The following is a 24,174-nucleotide window of genomic DNA, read 5'->3' on the forward strand; positions in this document are numbered from 1 at the left end:
GCTTCTTTCCGTACAATGTGATACCATTTTGTTAACTCGTAATGTAGGAATTTCCCTTTATCTATGAGAGCAACACCATCTGAACGTAACAACAGCTTCGTCTGTCGAGATCTTTCATTAGGTCATTCACTACTAATTTCCAGAGTAACGGAGACAGAACTGGACCTTGCGGCTGTCTCTATAAGCCTTTCGTAATGCCTGGGTATTGCCCAACTTCGCCATGACAGTCCTGTCCTAGAGAAGACACTAGATGGTCCGCTTGTAGTGGTTTCGAAAAACCTAATAGTTATTGATTCTTTTTACTAAAACATTCAACTAAATTCAAATATTTCAATAGTCACAACTCTATTGAATGTGATGTAAGTAGTCTATAAGAAAATGTTATACAACACAAACATTAAATCACCGAACCTCTAAAGAGTTCGATACAGAAACCATACAGCAACTCAGTAAAATAGTATTGTTCGGCATATGGTGTAGAATAAAAAACATTTGGCTCACAGCTTGCTGTCAATATCCGCTTGCATTCAAGAATTCGGAAACAAGCACTACAACGGAAGCATGTTTATAAGCGAGCACGATGTTGAGCAAAGTTGTTGTAGAAATAGGAGGTAACATGTGCTGCTATTAATTCACTAGAAACGTGTCTACTCATAGTCAATCGATGCAACCATAGGGTAAGGGTACAATTTATTTACATAAATATTTATAGATATATAAATTAACTGGAATAGGCCTAGAAGTCAGTTTTATTTACAGAAATTGCTAGAAATATAGTATATCTTACATACAAAACAAACTTGCTGAGCAATGCTAACTAGCTACAACCACTGACCTTTCTTAAGGTTCTCCAGCGCTTGCGAACATGTGATATTGTACTTAGCATTAGAGAACAAGGCATGTGTATAAACAGGGGAAATTACACCAATATTTTACAAATATTCTAATACACAAATATAAATATTTTCGGCATGCTAACAAAGCCATTAAGTCCTTAAGAGGCAACAAGCACAAGGTGCCTTTAAAACTTTCCGCAGTAAATCAAATGAAATTTGCAACAATTTTAGAGAATTCAGTAGACTAAAAGTTAAATAAATTTTCGTTTGCAAATTTGTTGTGGCTACCCGGCCGGTTGAAAGGCCACGGCCCTGACATTGACGAAGGAAACTGTGGCACTAGAGAGACCTTGAACAAGTGTTTAATTGCCAGTTGAGTCAGCGTTGCGAATCGTTGCAATTATGCATTGTTAGTGACATCAAAATATGCCCACTTCCTGAATGTACCAAGTTCACACCAGCCACTTACGCATACACACACACCGCATGCATACATATATGCGCTTACACACAACCACAAAGCGAGGCATAAAGGCGTACCTGGTGACATAGAATGCACCAAACGCCCCAAACATTGTATTGACAATTGAGAACTAAGCTTGCAACTATTTATTGCGTGTATTTATGTGAATGTGTGTGTATTGATTAACGAGCGTTTTGTTTGAGGAATATTCGTTGTTGCGCATATAACGATTTCCTCAGAGGGTCAAAGGCAAAGCGTCACTGACAAGCTAACATTGAGGACTTAAGAGTTTATAGACTATGCCTGTATGCAAAAATTTATACATATATACACAAACGTATATAAATATGTCATATGTACATGATGTGCACTTTCGTCATGTGTAGACGCATACAGGTTGACTTACGTACATGCATCACTTTGAGCGCAGATAAAAACTGTCAGCTCTCTTGACACAAGAGACATCCTCGAAATGCAACTGAGCATACATTACGCCTTCTACGGCGACATCCATAACCACAACTAGGCACAAGTTTCAAAGGCTACTTGAAATGTGATGAAGATGCTGTCGTGTATTGTAGGGGGCTTGTATCCGGAAATCAGCGATGTCTCATGACTAACTAACTCGCATAAGCTGTATACCCAATAAACTTTTTATTAGGAAATAGGAGAAGGGTTTCCAGTGAGTGGTATGCAAATACTCTGACAGATTTTCTTTTTAGAGAAACGATTTGTTGGTTTTATTATTTACGCGGGACTTAAATCTTCGATTCGCCCACTGGTAGTGAAGCAAGCAATCCACTCGACCTGGACAATCGCAAGACATCGCAAGGGAAATATGTATATGCATACATCATCAGACCTTACAAATCAGATCTCAGCAAGCTCTAAGTAGAGTGAAACCTGGGCTGGTCTGAAGATTTTTCCCTAGATGTGTTTGAATGCTATTTGTTTATAATAGTCACAATTTGTCTCACAATTTTTACCATGGAAAAAGTTTAACAACGAAATTTTTTGAAATATTGTGTTTCCAATTGAATCATGGCTACGGAGTCGTTGAAAATGCGGCAGAAGTGTTTTGGGGAGTCTGCTGTATCATTAACACAAGTATTTGAGTGGCACAAAGCATTCAGTTACGGTGGCGAAATCAATTGAGTCGTCCTTCCACCTCTGTTGATAGAAGTTAACATCGAAAAAGTTAAAACAAAGCTTTTCTTGAAAACCGTCTTATTGGCAGCAGAAAAATAGCAGTGGATCTTAACATCTCTTATAGACCAACTCAATAAATTTTGATGAATGTTTTGGATATGAAGCGTATCAAGGTTAAACTCGTATCATAAGACCAGAAACTTTTGCAAAAACGACGTTGAGTAAAGTTCACTTAACAGCTGAAACAGTCTAACAATCTATCTGATGCGTTGATCAGTACCTTAAATCAGAGAAGAAAGTTCCCAAAACATTCCACTTTCTCTTTTATGACCCGACAAACAAAACCTGAAAATTTTTAAGCTCAATTAACAGCACTCTACTGTTCTAAAGAACGCTCTCAACCTAACCATTAATAAGCCTCTGTAGGTATGCCTGCGCAGTCATTGAACTAATCCAATTATCAATCGTTTACTAATTAGGCTGTTACAACCAGACGTTGTGCGAACAATGCAAAAACAACATTACTACATAAACAAAATAATTAAGGCTCATTGATGCTTAAAATTAGACTATCAAATTAGTTTTGTTAAATTTTCGCATTAGTGTGTTTATGGGAAAAAGGCTTAACTGAAAAATATTATATATGCTAGACTGAAGCATTTTCATTTCCAGTAGACTTCAATTAAAACACTGTTAAAGTCATCATTCATAAATGGACTGGATACTTCTGTGCTGTGAAAAAGGGTTGTATTTAGATAATATACTATGTGTCAAGTGTATTAAAAAACGTTACATTGACCATCCAAAAAGTATTTTCTGTCATAAAAATGTTTGCTTGGTGTATGTACATATATCTTATCCTACATGGCACACGTATTGTATCAGAATATACAAATTGTTTGTGTACATATAGTAAATATACTAAAGGTACATACATATATTGTAAGATGTGTATTAAATTTTACAAATACAATAGCCTAACTACTGAATGCATTGTACTTGAAAGTATCTATCGAAATTATAAGATTAAAAAGACATCGTTAACGGATTGCTCCTTCAATGGATTATCGCATAATACTCTACTTCGATCTATCAAGCAGACAAGTACGAATTTTAAATGTTTTGGCTTGTTATTCGTGATTTGACACTAACCGACAAATGGTAGATCCAACAAATTGTAATAAACTTCCAAACTAAATAGTCCAGGTTACACGGAGCGGCAAATTCAGTTTGGGGAACAAGAAAAAATCATATGGATAGTATTCATAGCCTTTTTGGCTGCTATTTTTGAAAAAAAAAAAAAAAAATCTGCTTTATCGGGACGAGTTGAACGCGTTTCATATCCAAAATATCCACAACAACTCGCGAGAGATGGCGAGCTCTCTTGCCATCTTTCTAACACTTAGGGGTTTCAAACACCACATACCTTTTTTAATATTTTCATCAGTTGAAGGGGTCGGAGAATGTAATTAGGATTTCCGGGTGTTTTTTTTTTCATAATGTATATCTCGTTGGATAGCTGCGAATAAATCGCAAACAATAGACTGACTAGTTATTTTTATAATGAAATTTTATTGAGTCGAAATAAAAAATACGTGTCCAATATTTTGCTTCAATAAACACAAAAAAAGTGTTTTGTACGAAAAAGCTTTTGAATCTTGATTTCGGATGGAATGATCCATATATACGGATACTATATATCAAATATACTTATACTTATGTATATATATATTTATTAATAATTTCTTTGTAAACACTCACCTTTGATGGTCTGTCAATTTGCCCCAGAAAGAAGGTAAGCAGCGATATTATAATAAAATTAACACCACCGGCGAAATCTGTCAGCTTGTCCATTTGCAAAATGGAGTTAATCAGGAAAAATAAAATCTGCATGCTGACCGTGACAATCGCACTGATTGCGTAATGGTCATAATCTAGTATATTGATGGCCATTTTTATGATAACAAAGTTTCATTAAAAAACTAAACACTATTTCTTGCATAACAACAACGTCGCTTCGTCCCTCTGATCACTTGTACTTTTCACTTAGCATTCATTTATTGCAATGCTTCTCAGGTACGAATTTATTTTTAATTTTTGTACGATAGTGGTTACTCATCTCTTCATAAATATTACTTTACACTACATACTACATATTTACAGCGTGGCGTTGAATTTGGAAATGAACTAAAAGTTCGTTAGTCTATATTTAGTTTTACATGGTTGGTACTCGCTTGCAGCCGTTGATGTAACACATGCGATTAATATTTAACGGTTGCCGTATATTCTGAAAATTATACATACATAAATATTTATATTATATAATTAGTTTTGTTTGATATCTGAAAATTCAAAATCAGCATTTTGAGGTTAGTTTATTAATTATATTGTTCGTTAAGAAATAAATATAGATATATGTGACCTGGTCTAAGGAAAGGGGGCTTAGGTGTCAAAAAATCTTAGTTGATTCGAATGGAAGATGAGATGATTTTTCACGTGATAGAATCTAAAAAGTCATAAACTAGTTTTCGCACGTTAGCTCCTTTTTCGTAGACCAGGCACATATATTTTTTTTTTATACGATTGTCTTTTGATCACATTTGCACTGGTAATAGAAGTTTTTATTAAAACACTGCTTTTATATAAAATATATATTTTTGAAATATTTCTCTCTGTATTTCGGGATAATTGAAGTTTTCTGTGGTCCGTTGCATTATCATGTTTGAATAGCACTTTATTCTTTATCAGAGGGGGCCATCTCAGGTAATCGACGTATGTAGATAACATCTTGTGAGTGATAGAAAACGGTATTTATCAAATTTCCGGCCGATAGGACAATCTTCGACTCCTTCGATGCAGGTATGCTGGTTCTACACTTTCGACTTTTCTTGGGCTTTAGTGTATACCTGTGGTTACAGTGGCTAAATGTTTCCTAGGTAGTTACGAAACGACATAAAAACATCTTCATATTGCACTTAAACAGTGTCCAACACAGCTATGAAGTAAACTCATGGTAGCACCCGGCTTCCATAGCGCTGACAGCGTTCTCATGTCGAATACTTCATGCAGGATATGGCCTATTGATATTCCTACAGTCTCACTTTTTCCGGCATTTTTAATTGGTGCGACATAATTTACATCTATTAAACACATTTTTGAACCTCGCCATGAAATGCGAAGAGTTACTATATACATCATCCAAGAACTTTTTGATTTCAATGGGCGATTTCCCTTTCAAAAACAACCATCGAACCGTTATACGTTTTCTAAAATCCGTGTACGAGAATGTTCCCAACGATATTAAATTTATTTGGTGTTAGTGACGCTATTTGCGGAAAAGTTGAAAGCCGATGTGGATAATATAAAGTCGTTGGTCGCTGCAAATCGTCGTATAAAAAGATTAAATTTGTCTAACATGACCGTTCACAAGCAAATGCGACGTATAGAATTAAATTCGAGGGATTACATGGGAGTTCCACATGTTCTTACAGAACGAAATTTGCTTCATCGACTTTGATTTGTTTATCAAACATCAAAGAAGTGATCCATGTTGGAAGATCATTGTTACTGTAGACGAAAAGTGAGTTACTTACAAGAATTTAAAATGCAAGAGATCACGGTCTAAAAAATGAACCACCTCCAACCACTTCCAAGGCCGATAGTCACCAAAAAAAAAAAAAAAGCTTAAGTTGTCTGTTTGCTTAGATTTCCAAAGGATAGTACAATTCTTAATGACTTGGACGAAGGATTTTTTTTCGATTTTATATAGTTGTGATAAAAAGAAAATGTTGCAAAATTTTCACTGACATTTTCCCAAACTACGCCCGGAATTCTGTAAAGTTAACAATAGTGCCGACCTTGACTAGCTATCTTATAACAAAAATAACCTTTATTTATTTAAATTCTCTTTTTAACTCACTTAATTACCTATATTTATAAAATGCTTGTTCATGTTCTTCATTAATATTTAGTACAATGGTATTAAGCACTTTTCGTTTGCAATGTTTCATTTTCCATAAAAAAAGGTTGTTATTTACCAACGTATTTGTTTTCGTGGCCACAACAAGTCAAGGCCACTATTGACTCCTTACAAAAGCCATTAGTGTGATGTTATAAATCAGCGAAGTTATCGGAACACATTTCTATTTTTCGAAATAAAATCACATACTTAGGCTAATATACAAATATGCCGTAGTGCCACTTTTGAGGTTAGCTTAAAAGCACACACAGCTGACAGCTGACAAGTAATTAGATATGCGTGTGTGTGCATATGCTTGCGCTGAGGAATATTCTCAAAAGCAGCTTCCATGAATAGGAAATAAACACTTCTGCATGTGTATGCTATCATTTTTCACTCTCGCCAGTTTGCTATCGCCAGTTTGGCTTATGTATGGTATTTGTTTGTGTGAACTCATATCCGCATGCTAACTAATGTCAGTCATGTCAAACGATTCTGTTTATGGTTTGAAGAACATTCACACCGGACATGTTTTCGGAAAGTAGTAACAAAAAAACAAAAAAAAGGAAAATTTTTACGGGTGTGTATGAGGTGTTAAAAAAGTATTTGCGAAGAAAATATTGGATTAGCTGCATAGAAGAAGGTAAATATGGGCAGAAATGGAAAGTATACGCTTAAAATTATACTGCTTTGATAATAAAGTAGATTCATACGACGAGCACGAGCTTTCATGCAATTATAGTAGAAAAATCTAAGATGCAATTTTTTTCACTCAAAACGAGATTTCAGAGTTATGGCATAAATTTAATGATATTTGTACATATAAATACATAAAAACTTAATTTTTGGATTGAATTTTTTTTTTTTGAATTTTATGCAAAAACTATAATTTTTATTTTCGTAATTCGATTTTTTTTGTAACAAATCGAGAGTATTTCATGCATCGAGCATATACTGTATTTTACGGCTTCAAATATTCTTTCGAATAGCACCTATATTTCAAAATATGAAATGCCTGGAAGATTTATGCGCCTGTGACTCATTCTGAACAAAATCGGGAGCTCAACCGGAATTTGGATGAATCATTTTGAGTTATTAACGTTTAACAGCTTCAAATTAATATTGAAAATAATATTCGAACAGCGAAACTTATCATTACGAACAGTATTTAGTTAGAATTTGCACTGCTGGAAAATGACGATAAAGCATATATTTCTGTTCTAAGCTCCACTCTGGGTGTTCCAACTTGCTTCGAGAAAGGTCATTCTTGGTCATGCTGAAGCATATCCTCCGTGAAGTAAACTAATCCGGAAAGCGAAGCTACCATTTTGTTAAAAATCAAAATTTTGAGTAGTTTTCAAGGATCAAGGGAATCCAAATGGATTCTGTAAAAGTACATTATTTTTATTTACAAATTATTTAAAGTGCCTCTTCAAAAATTCGTTTTTTCTGACTTGCAAGTGGAAACTACCCATACCGAGTCTAACGTATATTCGATTTATTCACTACAGAAAGTTTTTGCAAAGACATTAACGGTACAAAATTCAAAGGAGAATAAAACATGTTTTGTTTAAAAATACACATACTGAATCTAACTAAAATTCATATGAATTCCATTCTGGTTGGAAAACTAGCAACGTTTAATATATGCGTGAAGTGGCACTAAACCTGCCACCTATAGACTTATTCGCTGAAAACTGCGCAGCAAAATCGGCAGAATGGACTACTGGCTGCGGGAGAATTTACATATAAAACCTTCGGGCATAGTTCGATCTATAATGATGACTCGAAAATATACGATGGAGTTGGTGCGGGAACATTTCAAGCTGAGGTCTTTGCTATTGAAAGTCGTGCAGCTGATCTCTAATGCTCTTGCAAGTAATTCCAGAGTCAACATCTACGGTAGACAGCCAAGTAGCAATCAAGACAGTAACCTCGTATCACATACTGGCTGTTGTGTCTTGGGATGCAAGGCGGCAGTGGAAAGTAGTGCCAGAAGTAAGTAACAATATGGTACATCGGAAGTACACAGAACTCCTGATTCCACAAGACAGAAGAAACTATATGAGCATGATAGGACTACTAACTGGTCACTGTCTGATGGCGACACACGCCCACAAAATGGGGCTGATAGATAGAGAAGACTGCAGGAAATGCCTAGAGCAGGGCACCAGAGAAACAATGGAGCATTTCTTGTGTACTTGTCCCATAATGGCAAGACTACGCTGTAAGCATCTGGGATCTCCACAATATAATGCACTGTAGGAGGTATCGACAGTGAGGCCGCAGAGTCTGTTAAAATTAGCGCTAGGCGCAGGCATCTTATACGATTTGGACTTAGCAAGTGAACTCCATCTGGTATTGCAAAGGACCAAACCGGTCTATGCGTGGTTTATTGGCCTACCAAATCAACCTACCCTAACTTATCACTTGGGCAATTAGCATCTGACAAAGCTTACAAAAAACTTTACAATCCATCTTAGATCATATATCATTAAGCTCTAGTGTGAAAAATCAAACTTTTCACGAATTAAATAAGTAATCTAAGCGTCCACAATCTCCCACTAAGTGCTTATAAGTGAACGTGATGAGAATTACAAGCACAATTGCATATAATAAAATCTAAAAATGCAAAATATTATTTTCAATGAAAAATTTAAAAGTTATAATACAGTTAAGCTAAGAACAACACAAAGTAATGGCACAAGAATGCAATTTTAAATCGTTTCCAATGTTTTGTATTGCATTGTTTGCCGTCATCGCGCCAACGCAATCGCACATTTAGTTTATTTCCACTTTAACTTGTGTACAAATAAATGAACATTCTGCTTTGTTTATATACTATGTACATAGGCATTTATGCATCGTACATATATATTAGTTTTATTGTGTGACACAAAGGCATAAACAAGGGCAAGTGGACAAGCGTCAAACGGTGCTATGCTGCAGAAATGCAGCTCTGCAATATTATGTGGCATTCAAATAAGCACCCACGCAATTGTAAACCTCCCTACCGAGTACGTGCTTATTTTATTGTTAAAAAACATTGCACTATTTGTACATATATATCATATATTTATGCTTATGCAAGTATGTAGGAGAACGCATGCCCTGCAGGGAGGTCAGTAGGTGCAATGCTTTTAAATGTAATACACTTTTAGACACGAATTTGGCAAAGTGATCAAAATGAAATGGATTTGAGTTTAAGAGCCAAATAGCTTAAAGTTTTTACATTGTTAAGACATCAACAATAATAACATAGGGATAGCGTTGTGAGAAGCTTGCGGTTTCAAAACCCGGCCAAAATATTATCTGAAAATAAAATAACAATAAAAAGAAGCAGCGTCAAACATTCAAGTATATATTTGTTATGAAAAACCGTCTGACATTCTTATAACATAAAAATGGAATCCGTGAAATATATGTCTGCTATGTAAATGTACACTTTAATATGGGTAGTCTTTACGTATTTCTAATCAAACTTCAACTATTTTTTTTTTTAATTTTTATTTATAATGAATTTTAATGAACCAAATATATAACATTTAGATCTACCAGTTTTTGCAAATTTTCCGCTAGAGACGAAGCCCTTCTGGCCTTTTTTTCGATTGCTTGCTTCAATTGCATCAGTTGTTGACAGTAAAATGTGGAATCAATGGTTCAACCATGCTGGAGCAGCTTATAGTGGATGATTCCTTTCCAATCCCACCAAACTGACTTTGCTAGAATTTGTTGAGTTTCACCACGCTTGGGCCCTGATCTCTTTCGCACATTATTGTCGTCTGTGATCCACTTTTCATATGCTGTTACCATTCACTACAGAAATGAGCAGAATTTAGCGAAGAATCACAGATGTTAATTAGGACCATTAAATTTTTCATAGACAATTCTCAAAGTACTCAAAGATAGAGCTTCATTTTGTTGCCAGCCTTTTTTAAATGATTTAAAACCGCTTGGTGATGAAATTTAAGTTCCTTAGCGATGTCATGGCTACTTTTGTGACGGTCCTGGCCAATCTTTTACCTAATTTCATCGACTTTTTCAACGATAGACCGACCAGAGCGAGGTGCATCTTTCACATCGAAATTTCAAGAACGACAGCTAGCGAACCATTGTTACGCTACACGAACTGATCTCCGTAAATTTCACAAATTTCATTGCTAGCTTGGCAGCTCTGTCAGTTTATCTCTAAACACTCTTTAAAGTTTTGCTTCTCCCTGCGCATTTTTATCGACTTAACAACGTTTTTCCTCAGGCCACGTTATATCATAGTTATAAGCATAATTTAGTTCAAACGTTGCTTTTTCTTCGCATGACAGCTTTCTACTTTGATGCTTTGTTGTTTTTTTTTTTTCTTAATTTGATTTCAACCATAAATATTCTGCACAAATCGTTTTAAAAGTAGTGTGCGTATTAGCCTGCGCTTTTATGCATATTCCGCCAGCGCTAACGTTCAATGACGCCTTGACCTTGGATACCGCGCCATACGTCGCACCGCCCACTACACACAGTCTCCTCAACTTTGTAGTGCGTGCAAAAAACTTGAAATAAATATGCATGCAATGGCGGCATTAATGCAATTTTGACATCAAAGCGTGTATGAAACGTAAGCATTGCACAATGTCGTACATCATGACGTATGAGTAACCAACTCCATATAAAATGAGTAACGTGCCAATGTGTGGTCTACAGGGCGTGTGAGTAACTAAGTTTGCAGTGCATTCAAAATATCTAACGTTGATGTGTATGTGTGCAGCAATCACTTAGCCGAGTAATGTATTTATTGACACTCGACACTCACTTCACCGCCAATTGCCACGCGTTTTTTGCTTGTGCGCTTAAGTGGTCTTTGAGTGATGTCCTTTCGGATAAGTGTAGTTCGGAATGATGAGGCAATATTAAAAATAATTGCATCGTAGAGTGTGATTTAATTACGAAAGCAAGAGAAAATTTATTGTCAACACAAAATATCTTTCAAATGCAAAGTAAATGTTTTCCATTTGCAAATTATTATTATCTACTTTTTACAACTGTCCATCACCCTTCAAAATTTGTGTTTTACTTTTATCTATCTTTTTCTGCGTATTTACTTTTCCGTCAGTGCAGAGCATAGTTAAAGAGCATTCTACAGGTGTGTCTCTTCGTGTTGGGTCAGTGCCAAAAATATATATTATTTGCATTTTTCGAACAATTTGACTTTAGACACAGTAAAAGTTCACAGCCTGTGGCCACTATATAAACACAAAAAGCAAATTGTGCACTCGTACAAATAAAAGCCGCACAAATAATTCGGAGTTATTATTTTTTTTTTTAAATGCCATAAATAATTAATATGAAGTGTATATTTATAATAACTATTTTGGAAAACTTTTCGGTATGTATTTTTATGTGAATCCGATTTTACATAGGACTGAAGTAAGGAATATGTATATAGAAGTAAGTAATATCATACATACAATGTATAAAATTATTATAGTCTGAACAGGTTAAATTCGTCACGTAGTTTGTAACATACAGAAAATAATCAGAGACTATTTAAAATATTTACATAAATTATCAACCGAGCCAGTTGATTTAGCCATGCCCATCTGTCCGTTTATATTCTTCTTCTTCTTGATTGGCGTAGACACCGCTTACGCGATTATAGCCGAGTTCCGTTTATATTGGGTAGTCGAAAAAGTCTTTTCGTATTTTGGAAGGCTGGAGATATCAGTGCTACCAATTATATTGTGTCATACCATATAGTGTTGGAAAGGAGAGGTTTTAAGCTTCATTTAACCAAAAAAAATTAAATTCAAGGAATTTGAAAAAAATTACAGCTGTTCAAAAATTATTGAAAATAATGAAAATTCGCTATATTTTGATTTTTTTTTTTATAAAAAACTAATGAATGCAACGAAAGTTACCTATGAAATTTGGGAAATTTACGTGGACGATGATGTATCAATTCGTGAAACACAACAATGGTTCGCTCACTTCCGTTCTGCAAATTTCGAAATTTCGATTAAACTGTGGCAAAAAGTGTACGACTAAAATTATACATATTTGTTTATTTATTTATTGTTATGAATATAAAAGAAAATATTGAAGTTTGACTTTTTCGACTTTCACACACGCTATTTTCTCACCATGAAGTTTCTTATTTGGCGGAACCACCTTTATCGAACTACTAAAGCAAATTTTTTTTTTATTTATTAGATATCTACATGAAATTTCACATAAGTTATTCCCCAAAATAATGGTACAATCAATTGATCAAATCAGTCCATTATAATATATAGCTACCATATAAACTAATCGATAAAACTCAAATTCTTATATGAATGGATATATGGGAACTGTTGTTATATTAAAGAGTATTATATCTTATTAGAGAAAAAACTTAACTTTTCTGAAGCCAAATAGGTCATTATTATTTTGTGGGACAGAGTCCCATAGTCATTATGTTCAAAGTTAGTATTGCCGCTCTACTATTGGAGTAGATAGTCAGATTCTTTAAGGAAGCTCCACTCTGGAGTAATAGATAAATCGATTATTTGATGTCAAAAATCTCAGCTTGATAAAAAATCAACAATAGACAGGAAACCTCATGCTGCTCGAGTTTATTTTCTGGCGCTTAATTGGCGATAAGAGACGCCACCTTAGCCAATGGCTCCTCTAAATTTCTTCTTCACTGGCGTAGTTTTACTCAGGAGTGGCCAGAAATGAGGAGAATGGAGTCATGTGTTGAAACTCACGCAAGTCAGGAAAGTCCTCTCAGCGCCTTGGGAGTGGCCTGAAACGATTATTCAACATACGGTTTAAGCAGCTCACGACTTCCGAGCGAGGCGAGTTTAAGTGAGAAAGGTGAAGGATCCCTCCCAAAGGTTGTGCGCTGGGTCGGGGACCCGCCGCGTAAGCACCTCTACCAATGAAAAGGAATCAACAGCCGCCTTTTTTGTTCTCTCCAAGAACTTATTACACTGGCCTACATCCATTTTGGTGCCTAAGATTTTATACCTAATTTTGGATTTTTTTTTGTGAGTTGATACGAGAAAACAAGTTACATTTTCCATATCAGCTCTTGTTCATAAGAAAGAAGAAAAAAACATCTAGTAGCGGGAATGTGGTTCATTCTACCTACTATACCGACTACTTATGAGCGCAGAGCTGCACCAAACCAAAAGAAATTTTTGTAAGCCAGTGTAATTGGTTTACTCACATAAATTGCCAGAAACCAATATTTGAAACGGCGGATCTCACGCAGGACAGTACCATACAAGCTGACATTACTTAGTGTCTGATAGGGCGTATGAGTGATGCGCGATGCGGTGGTGGGTAAGTGCGTACAAACATAGTATACGAGGAAATTAGAATGAGAATTGTAGGTAAACTAGAGCTGTCAGCTGACATCTGGTAGCACATAAGTTATGTGGTTCATCCTACCTACTATACCGACTACTCATGCGCGCAGAGCTGCACCAAACCAAAAATTTTTTTTGTAGGCCAGTGTTATCCAAGTGACATCATAATTATTTCACTTTTACAGCAGATTTACGGCGAACGCTTCCGATCCGCGACTGTGGGATTTTATATCTCTTAGGGCTTATGCCAAGGCTATGTTTAGCCGCTCAGTTTTTTACGATGCCGAGATAAGACTGAGTTAGCTCATACATGGTACTTAGCAAATTCCCTTTGTTTGGCAATCATTCGACAATCTCATAACTCAAGTTACCATAATCTCGAACTCCCCCTTTTGACGTGCCACAATTTACTTTTAGGTGAACGCGTGCGTCACTCCCCACAGCTACGATCATTGTGTCCCAGAGAAAACTGAAAATTAAATGCTTGACGTTTGATTCAAGGCCATATCTCCTAAGAGCCATTACGACCTCTTCCCGCAAAACATTATTGAGAGTTCCACCGATACCTAGGAAGGTAAATATAACTTTTTCTAGCTAAGCCACCTAAAGATCTACTCTTATTATAAGCGTGCCCTGCTATTGAGCAATGATCTCTCAGAATGCGACCTTTTGTTTGTCAATCAAATAGCCTCTCAATCGTTTACGGAAAAAATAGGACAGAATGATGAGCCTACAGTCCTTGGCAACACTAAACCAGGTATTTGACGCGAACGATTCCCTATTTTTAAGATATCGATCTGAAACTTTGCACACTCCAATTCTTTACCAAGAAGCGGCTTATTTGTCCAATATGTATAGAACAGTCGATATCGGATCACTATAGCATATAACTGTCAAACAAACTCACCCATACAAATTTTTTATTTTCATACAATTTTTATATAATTCTAAGTATTAGAATGGCACGCAGAAAAAATAAAAGCTACTTACATATTTAAAACCGGAACTGGAAATATACTTTTTTAGTGGAAAAGTTACAAATAATTTATTTACTAGCCTTAATGGCACCCTTGTGTTAACATGCGAACACTAATAGTTATGTCTACCAACCAGCTTTTACTCATACATACCCTACGTTCAGAAATACACCGACAACCTAGACATTGTAATGTTAAATCAATTGTTTAAACGATGATACGCAAATGACAATGTTTCTTCTGGAAAAAGACCATTCACATAAATGCCGGCCTACAATACAGCCAAAACACATACACATAAATACACTTTGCCACACATTTATTTAGGACTTAACACTCGTACAATTATTCTGAGTGGTCACAAGTGCCTTCGAATATTGTCTGCCTCAATCATTTGAACCCGAACAGGTGTTTTGCCGCTTCTTTTGTACATATGTATATGTGTGCGCTAAACATATTTATGCATATCCGACAAGCTGAGTTGGCGTTTGTCATCGGCCAGAGGGTGAACACCTGAGCGCCGCTGCTTATTTTAAATATCTCGTCTGAGTTTCAACGCTTGGCACATATACATATAAAGCAGACACAGGCACATGTGCGCATATATGTACACACATATGGTTACAATATATATGTGTGTATATTATTGTATAACTGTATGTTTGTATATAGCTAAGAAATGTAATACAGAAAAGTCAACACTTGCCAGTCAATACACACATTCCTACTGTTGGGCGCGTTTTTGACCCAAACGCTTTGTTTTTATTTGCACTGACAGTCGCTGGCGCGAATGTGTGTACACACACATCCATATACAAACATATGTACATATGTGTGTATTTGTGTATCTAGAAAGTTGTTGGAACTTTTATTTATATTCGCGCCTGCACTTTGTTTCTGCATCTTACACACGTATGTACATGAATGTATAAGCGTGTGTGTGTACATCTAATATTGTATAATATTTGTAAAAGTGTAAAAGCAATGTGCCAGTCTTCACTTCTCACGTTTTCAAGGATACTCTCTGAAGTGAATTAAAAAAATTTTACTATTACTTACAAAATCTATGCCACACTGTATATTCAAGGTGAACACATTCATATGTATACACATATTCACACGCACCCATGCATTTTTATACATATATATATAGGGATGTATAGACGGATGTATGCAAATTCTATAGAATAAATGCTCACAACAACAATAACATGTAACAATATCCCACCGAATGCCAGCAACTTTATGTTACACACTTTTATTTTATTACATTTTTTTCCACACCGCGCCTATAACTATGCTACTTCACATAACCGTGCACTTGTTTACTCACACACAGTGCTTATGAAAATTGCGGTACTTTCGAAACAGCCTCAAAGCACAAAACAAAATTAATTCTTATTGCGTTATAAAAGTAATTAAGCAATTATTTTAGTAATCAACGGCCGCATTTGATATTCGCACGGATGCACCCATTGAATGCGTTATTCACATGGATGTTGGATCTTTTATTTCGTCTACACTGAAGCTGCGAACGTCTTGGAGCAAACTGACTTGTTGTCGCACAGCGAGTAGATTAGTTTGGTTGGTAGTTGCCGATTCTTAAAAGCGCTTTCAATTTGAGCTTTTCAAAAGTTTAACGCTTTTTATGCTCTCACTCTCTTTCACCGGTAAAGTGGTACTGTCATGTACAGTAAACGCTGTAAATGGTGCTGGATTGCCGTTTAAGTATTTCAGTAAGCCAATATCTTCATATATGCTGCAAAATTTTATGAACTTTGTTAGATTCAAATTTACGACGTCAAAGACGAAACGTACTATATAAATTTCTTAGCGACTGTTGTGCTCAAAACACTTTTACAATAAAAAAAACTGATTTTTCCTTAAACAATTGCATTTTGCACAAACAAATAAAGTTAATAACTTTAAATAGCTAGGCAAAAAAATCATACAAGGAGTTGGAAAAGTTAATCAACTACAATTCTCATAATTAATAACCCACTTTTTTAAGTTTTAAGTTTTTTTTTAATTTAAATAGATTCAAGATGTCAAGAGATTTTAACAGTTTCATAAAAAATGACAATGAACAAATAATTGGTAAAAATTTTTTCGACCACAGTGTATATTCAAAACTTTAAAATTTGACATTTCCCGGTGGTTTGTTTTCATTTTTTGTTTTGACATTTTGCTGTTCGCATTACTCAATAGGACGGTATTTTTCAAGCATTCATATTAATTCTCTGATTTTACTGGGTCAAAGTGTTTTATCTATTCAGTGGCGCGGCCACAGCTGATATCTTCCGCATGAATACACTCAAGTAGCACGAGGTACAATCAAATTAAAGGGATGATCCTTGCGCTACGCCTTTTGCGCCGACCGGCTTATCTCTCCCAAAGTAGTGCATTTACACTGCAGCGGCAACAGTATGCCTCCCCCCTAGTCATAGTCATACGGAAACGAAGGTAAGTCAGTGTAATTTACACCTCCTCTTCACACATTATTAAGTGAAATATAACGAATTTGAATTATTTAATCACATATATTTTTAGTGGTGCAACGGAGAAACGAGCTGTCGAAAAGAAATCACAACTCCCACCCATCGTTCCACCTAAAATATATCCAACAGAACCAAAGCATGAGTCAGCTAAAAGTGATGACTCGGACATTGCACAGAGTTGGTCTAAATGGCCACCACCCGCCAAGGATGATAAAAAATTACATTCTCAACGGCTGTCAAGAGAAAACGTCGAAGGCTATATGTTTAAACATTTTTTTGACTACATCAAAAATTATGAAAAATTGTTGGAGAAAAACTTTCCATCAGCCATGAAATTATATCGCACTTATGTTGACGGCGTAATGGATTTTTACAATGATATGAAATCTTACCTTAAGATAGCACGCATTGTGAATAACTCACCAATGGGACTGAAAGCGCTCAATCGTAAAGAACTTGAGCTCTACATGCAAATGCCTCGCGATATGATGAAAGTTGCGCCTGCGTTAATTGTCGTGGCACTGCCGCTGGTCGGTTACGTGGCGATGCCGTTAATGTAGGTATATTGTAAAAATAACACACTGTCATACTTTCTTAATTTTTCATTTAGTTTCGCGTATCCACAGCTCTTCTTATGCTCGCATTTTTGGACAATACAACAACGGGCAGAGTTCCAGCAAGCGATATTGCAAAGACGGCTGAAAAATAATAAATCTGTTTTCAGAATTCTACAATCGAAACTAAAAGACACCAAAAAACACGAAAGTCACCAAGAACTGCAACAGATACTGGGTATGTTGGGTAGCGGCTTTCATCCCAGTGTCGAGTCATTGCTCAGAGTCAAAGATATTTTTGCCCAACCGCCATACGATTTGCTCTCTCTAAGTAGGAAACAAGTTGTGAGTTGTTTTTATACATTGTCGTCGCCCACATTTAATTCAATGTTGTTGTAATTAATTTGTTTTTGCAGAAATTGTTGTGTCAACTGCATGGGGTCCCAACGCCTTTATTCAAACGTTATCATCTTGCGGAGCATGCGTTCCTGGTACATAACATGGACTTAGCTATTGTACGCGAAGGACACGTTCATAACATGCATCCGGACGGTATTAGACGTTCGTGCTATATACGTGGCCTCAACCCCAGCAATCTTAGCCATGAAGAAATGATAGCATGGCTACGTAATTGGATAAAAATTTCCACATCACTTGAAGAGCAACATATTAGCATGTTCCTGTACCTGCCAGTGCTATTAGGTTATAACCATCCAAATAATTGGCACTTAATTTATGACAAGAGTTAGATGGTTAAAGAAAAGCTAACGATCGTAATTCAACGCCCACTTGAAGATAAAGCAAAAACATTGAAAGGAAATACCTAGCACATATCGAAGTGCCAGGAAAGAAGCTTTGTTATCATTATTTTAAGTTTATTTTATTGTTGATGTACATCAAATGATTCGTATTTTGTTACGAATTATATTAGCTCCTTTTTTTTTTTTTGTTAAAAATTTAGTACCTCACCTTTTTTCATAATAAATATGAATACTGCACTATTTACCTAACTTGTTTTGAACTACAACCATTTAGCATCGGATAGATTTGTTGTTGTTGTAACGGCAGAAAGTTTTCGGAAAAAATTTTGAGGTATGGCGCTGCGTTAACAGATCTTAGCCAGACAATAATCATGGTTCGTTCCGGTTAGAACGATCCCGGCTGTCGTGTGAGCGGCTTTAATTACAATAGTGTTCCAAAACATACTTAAAATTGTTCCTACTTAAAATCAACACTACGAAATAAGACTCCACATTTCTTTATTCCTATAAAATAACTTTATTTTCCTCCGAAAAGTAGTCAACTAGTACACGAGCATACTAAGCTGAAAAGTTAAAAGACCTTGTTTACTTTTTAGCAGCACCCTTCTTCACACCTTGCGCTTTCAATTCACGGATACGTTCGCGCTTGTCCTTCTTCAATTTACGCTCTGTACCGTCAGACTTGGTACGCTTCTTCAGTGTGTTGAAGGCAATGGTGAGCAACTTGTTACGTTGACGCTTGGCATAACGCAGCTTGAAACGATCGAAATCATTCAAATGAGAGCGCTAAAAAGGAATAGAAAAAAAACTTGTTAAACAAAATACCACACATTTAACGCATAAGTTATAAATCACATTTTTCAGAAAATAAATAAAATAGCTTCATATATGTATCAGCCGGCAATTCCTATCAAGAACTTTCATTATCCTCATGCTAAAGTTGTGAATACTTTTTGAACACACAAAAGATAACTGTTAATTTTGAAATTTACCTTGCAAATATTCTGTGATCTTGACGACCATGGGCTAGCCTTCCATTGGGCTTTCATGTCGCTGTCCTTCCATGCTTTGCGTACAATACGTGTGGGGGCAGTGAAGGGGAACTTGATGCGGTATTTGGTCAGATGTAGATTATTCAATCTGTATTCCTGACGTGGTACACCGGTCAAGGGACCATCAACAAGCACCTGTAATTAATTAAAATTTTATTTTTAATTGTGTGAACATATGAGAAGATAAAATAGTTTTTATTTGACATTGAACTAAGGGTATGCTTCAGTTATGGTTGTAAATAGCTTCAGTTATGTATCAGTTGGCACTTCCTATCGTGAACCGTATCATCACTTGCAGACCCTTCGTACAATGTCGAAAAAGTATTCATATTCACTTACGCGTGTTTGATCAATAACGTCAACAATGGCGACTAGGCGGCCCTTCAAGGGACCCGCCGAGCATTTGGCAATGCGGCCAGTCTGTACAAACCTCTGGAAAGGCTGTAAATAGATAAATGAAGTATTAGTAAATCATTTAGCAAGTTGGTTCTGCTCCACGTTTCAATGACAGTTCCAAGTGGTACCACCACCACGTGAAGTCGTTTCGCAATAGCTAATTTATCACATAAAAACCTTCACCAATAAATGCAAAATAAAGGGAATCTTTGTACACCATGAAGTCATGCACCATTATATGATTATTCACATTTTATTTACACTTTTATTAAAACATTAAAAGAGGAGAGAAATTATGATGTCTCCTTACCATGGTTAACCGGAAAGAAAGAAACTTGGTTGCGGTTATACAAATAAGACAGATTCAACATGGATTCTTGCACTGAACCGTAACTGATGAAAGAAGAAAGAGTGATGACATTTCTGAGTTGTCATTTGACGTATTTGTAAAACTAGGAAACACTTATTTATCAAATAAATTCACACAGGTGGGAACATTCATTTGTCAGAAACGTCAAATATTTATTTAGTATTTTGTGTTATTATGCTGAAAAAGTCTATTTGTATATTTAATAATTAACGTATTGAAGATCATTCATGTTTTTAATATGCCTCAATTCAAGGATAAAGCGGATAGTCCAACCTCGAGAACTATCCATATTAATCCACATTTTAACAAGCAAATTCATCCAATGGCGAATTGCGCAGCAAATGCAGTAATAAGCAAAACAATGTCATCTGGTGCTCACATCAACCCACTGTTTTTGGGTGTTTATAGACCACCAGCAATACATATGAATCCGAACTTTTTCAATAGTAAACTCATTGAACAACAAAAACTGAAATTAAATTATGGCGTAAATCATTCCGAAAAAGTGAAGTTAGTAACCAAAAATACTCCGATTAAAAAAAATCCATCAAAAAATTTGCTTCTTCATGGAGAAATTATCGACCTATGCGGTGAATCTGACCAGGAAGTGGAAAAATCATCTTTAAATACTAAATCAAATATATTACCAGTAAGTAAAGACCCAAAACAAAAAATTATAACCAAATCACGCACAAAAATAGTTCGTGAACCAGCGGTAATTACAACAACAAAAGTTATGCCTGTGCCATCGCCGCTCATACGTTTAAGTAGTAAAAAGTTAGTAAGAAGAACGCATACGACTTCAGGTGCTAGTTTATTACGTAATATCACTCCCGCCTCTCCAAAAAGCACACATGGAAAGTACAAACTAGATCGACGGCCAGGTTTGCCTTTAGCAACAACGGCAGGTGTAAAACTAAAACGGAAGAGTTTTGTGGCACGCTATGCTTTGCAGCGCTCAAATTCTGAAACAAAAAATGCCATAACGTAAGTTTGTATACATTTTCATAATAACCGTTAATAAATGTATTTTTACGTATATTTCAGCTCCTCTAAGCTGCGATCACTGCCTGTCAACAAAAAATTGCAAATGCTTAATATAAATGGTGTGTTGTACCGATCCACCCGCAATAAATTACAAAGAAAGGACTCTAGCAATGCGTCAAATCTTTTGTCACCAGCAAGAGTATCCTCTCTAAGCGTAAAAACTAATTCCATTAAAAACAATCAAAAGCCCATCAAAACGGCAAACGAGCGTGTGCTATTTGTTCATGGAACAAAATTTGTTTTAGATAAGAATGGTTTCAAACTAACCCGTATTGCACCTACCACCAAGGACAACGTAACGGGTACACCAAAGCCTACAATACCCGCTCAAAGACAACGCCAGCGTATAGACATTGGTGGTTTAACCTACATAGCTTCCACAACGCAAAACGTTTTCGTGCGGACGCGCAACCATTTGGCCTTGGCACATCTGAATACGGCGAAGAATCGTAGCCTGCAGTTACTCACACGTCGTTTCGTCAAAACCAATGTACCATGTGCCATTTTCCAACGCATAGGCAAATGTATAGCGCATGAAAGAGGGAAGTGCAACAAAGTGCATGATAAGAACCAAGTTACTATCTGCCCAAGGTTTGTATTTTTTCGTTTTTGACTATACACTTTAATATGCGTAACTCACAATTTTATTATAGATTTCTACGTAGTGAATGCCACAACTCAAATTGTTTGCTTTCACATAACGTTTCGCTTGCGAAAATGCCAGTTTGTAAATTCTTTCTACAGGGTGTTTGCGTGCGCCCAGACTGTCCATATCTACATAAAAAGCTTAGCGTAAACGCAGAAATTTGCCAGGATTTCCTACGGGGTTATTGCAAGTTAGCGGAGCAGGTAAATCACAGTCAAATTTTTTGTAATCAAACGTAAAAATTACTTTCCAATTAGTGCAACAAGCGTCATGAATTCTTGTGTCCTGAATACGAGCGTAATGGTAGCTGTGACTTGGCGGGTTGTGTGTACTGCAAGAATCGCAAACGAAAACTTTTAAATGAGCCAACAAAACAGCAAAATAAACAAGTGAACAGTGCTGCAGCAAAAGAAGTTGCTGTTCCAAGCACGCAAGAGAATTCGGGCATAGCAAAGCGTTATTTCATTGACAGATGTTTAAACGCAAATGCAACAACAACATGTGATATGACGGTAAAAGATGAGGACGCTGAAAAGCAAGAGATTGATACACATTCGGAAGAGCTGGATTCTGATACTGAAATGCCTTCAGCACCTATGCGCCCCAAAGTCGGCGCGTTGCCTGCCTTCATACCGCTCTTGTAGAAATTAAAAATAAATGATCAAACTACTAAAAGGCTGGGAAGTTATTAAAATTTTGCTCTTTACAAGCAAGTAACTGTGAACTAACGCTAAAATGCCTACAGCGCCGATATTCAAAGGTTCATACATTAATTTTTTCTCTTTCAAATGTAACTGAGTTATCAATAAAACAGAAAAAAAACACGATGTAAAATATAAAAGCTCGAGTTTCTGGTGCTGACCACTTTTATGCGTGCCTATATAGAATATAAACAATTGTCTTGTTTTCAAATATTGCGTATCATAATATCAATAAGGTATTTATTTGAGTGATTATAATTTTTACTATTATTATATTTATTTAATTGTTAGTAAATACTCAGCGTGTTTGTATATCAAATTAGTCTGGGAATGCTTAGACATATATATGTATGTATATATTTATATAGCATTTGCAGTACACAAAATCCAAAGATTATAAAGTTTCTAAAGCGTTACATTTCCTTTTACACTGTCAACAGCTAAATGGTTTCTCGATTGTACTTCTTACAACTAGAAAATATGTGGGTTTAGGTAACAAGTAGAAAGTTTTCATGTTGCTAAGTTGGTGGTATGAGGTTGTACTGATTACATTTTATCTAATAAAAATTATAATAATAATAGTAAAGATTATATTAGACTTGATTTGCGTATGTTTCTATGTATGAATGGAAATTAATTTACCTTTCTTGATATGAGTATTAAATTTTGTGTATAAATACATAAATGAGTTCAATTATTTCGCACGTCTAGTAACAACGAACCGCAGAGGGGCACAATTGTTTTTTTGTTGTAGAAAACGAACACATTAATAATTGATATAAATAAAGTTAACCTACAACTAAGAATTTGTTAGACTTGAATGCAAATTATTAGATAAGTAGTTTTTTTAAGGCTAACATCAAAGACCCGTTGACAGTTGCAGATGAGTTCAAAAACAAATCACAGTAAAATACTTGAGAATAAAAAAGTGATCAATATTTTGTCTAATCATGCTTACAAAAAAATATAGATTATCATATTTTATGTTCAGTATATCGAGGAAATATAATATTGAGAATTAATTATTTAAAGTCATAATTTACACATTCAAATTTTGTGAATAATAGTAAAGAAAGTTTTACTTTTCAAAAAATTATCAAGACACGAAGTACGCAAACGCGTTAAAATATATGTTTTTTTTTTAATTATAAGATTGGTTATATACTTTTTTTATTTTTTAATTCGGTATTTAGGAAGAAAATATAAAATTATATGTTTAATAAATTAAAATTTTCAAGATTAAAAATATTTTTAATTAAAATTTCCGGGATTACAAAAAATATTAATTCAAATGTTAAATTAATAATTTTTTAATGCATTATTTGCAACACTAAATAAATTAACATAAAAATGTCTTAATTTTTTATCATAAGAAAATTATAAATATTTTTTGATCATGATTAATTAAATCATACTATAAATT

General features: G+C 35.3%; 4 protein-coding genes across 5 annotated transcripts in view; 2 read left to right on the forward strand and 2 right to left on the reverse strand.

Annotated features, from left to right (window-relative positions):
• The window catches only part of LOC108976715, a 28,194-nt gene extending 12,082 nt beyond the window's left edge, over window positions 1-16,112 (reverse strand). The window contains exons 1-2 of the mRNA XM_018945977.1: window positions 15,955-16,112; window positions 4,210-4,735 (exon numbers count right to left, since the gene is read on the reverse strand). Of these exons, the coding sequence (XP_018801522.1) occupies window positions 4,210-4,401 (192 nt within the window). The 5' untranslated portion in view covers window positions 4,402-4,735; window positions 15,955-16,112. The remainder of the gene's footprint in view (window positions 1-4,209; window positions 4,736-15,954) is intronic.
• Window positions 16,113-16,914: 802 nt separating this feature from the next.
• Window positions 16,915-18,783, forward strand: LOC108976810 (LETM1 domain-containing protein 1). The gene is made up of 4 exons (XM_018946169.1): window positions 16,915-17,189; window positions 17,277-17,780; window positions 17,835-18,123; window positions 18,195-18,783. Exons 1-4 carry the CDS (start codon window positions 17,074-17,076, stop codon window positions 18,525-18,527), a joined length of 1,242 nt encoding a protein of 413 aa, XP_018801714.1. The 5' UTR covers window positions 16,915-17,073; the 3' UTR covers window positions 18,528-18,783.
• Window positions 18,784-19,032: 249 nt separating this feature from the next.
• Window positions 19,033-20,322, reverse strand: LOC108976811 (60S ribosomal protein L14). Its single transcript, XM_018946170.1, has 4 exons — window positions 20,298-20,322; window positions 19,931-20,032; window positions 19,532-19,726; window positions 19,033-19,325 (listed from the first exon to the last, which is right to left on the reverse strand). The coding sequence occupies exons 1-4, from the start codon at window positions 20,298-20,300 to the stop codon at window positions 19,125-19,127; spliced, it is 501 nt and encodes a 166-aa protein (XP_018801715.1). The 5' UTR covers window positions 20,301-20,322; the 3' UTR covers window positions 19,033-19,124.
• Window positions 20,323-20,490: 168 nt separating this feature from the next.
• LOC108976691 (zinc finger CCCH domain-containing protein 3) lies at window positions 20,491-22,748 on the forward strand. Of its 2 annotated transcripts, XM_018945942.1 has the most exons (5): window positions 20,929-21,006; window positions 21,059-21,344; window positions 21,405-21,995; window positions 22,058-22,253; window positions 22,308-22,748. In XM_018945942.1, exons 2-5 carry the CDS (start codon window positions 21,094-21,096, stop codon window positions 22,692-22,694), a joined length of 1,425 nt encoding a protein of 474 aa, XP_018801487.1. In that variant the 5' UTR covers window positions 20,929-21,006; window positions 21,059-21,093; the 3' UTR covers window positions 22,695-22,748. The 2 variants fall into 2 exon arrangements, with proteins under 2 accessions (XP_018801486.1, XP_018801487.1); XM_018945941.1 differs by having other exon boundaries at window positions 20,491-21,344.
• The last annotated feature ends 1,426 nt before the right edge of the window (window positions 22,749-24,174 follow it).

This window comes from Bactrocera latifrons, unplaced genomic scaffold (assembly GCF_001853355.1).
Source record: "Bactrocera latifrons isolate USDA-ARS-PBARC rearing strain unplaced genomic scaffold, ASM185335v1 scaffold_8, whole genome shotgun sequence".
NCBI lineage: Eukaryota > Metazoa > Arthropoda > Insecta > Diptera > Tephritidae > Bactrocera > Bactrocera latifrons.

Excerpts from the sequence above, each read along its gene's own strand:
- LOC108976810 (XM_018946169.1), top strand. The coding sequence starts at position 17,074 with ATGATCCTTGCGCTACGCCTTTTGCGCCGACCGGCTTATCTCTCCCAA. Across the intron at positions 17,781-17,834 it reads TACGTGGCGATGCCGTTAAT|TTTCGCGTATCCACAGCTCT; the intron begins GTAGGTATATTG and ends TTTTTCATTTAG. Across the intron at positions 18,124-18,194 it reads CTCTAAGTAGGAAACAAGTT|AAATTGTTGTGTCAACTGCA; the intron begins GTGAGTTGTTTT and ends TTGTTTTTGCAG.
- LOC108976811 (XM_018946170.1), bottom strand. Across the intron at positions 19,727-19,930 it reads ACGTTATTGATCAAACACGC|GTGCTTGTTGATGGTCCCTT; the intron begins GTAAGTGAATAT and ends AATTAATTACAG. Across the intron at positions 19,326-19,531 it reads GATCACAGAATATTTGCAAG|CGCTCTCATTTGAATGATTT; the intron begins GTAAATTTCAAA and ends ATTCCTTTTTAG.
- LOC108976691 (XM_018945941.1), top strand. The coding sequence starts at position 20,596 with ATGCCTCAATTCAAGGATAAAGCGGATAGTCCAACCTCGAGAACTATC. Across the intron at positions 21,996-22,057 it reads CAAGTTACTATCTGCCCAAG|ATTTCTACGTAGTGAATGCC; the intron begins GTTTGTATTTTT and ends ATTTTATTATAG. Across the intron at positions 22,254-22,307 it reads ATTGCAAGTTAGCGGAGCAG|TGCAACAAGCGTCATGAATT; the intron begins GTAAATCACAGT and ends CTTTCCAATTAG.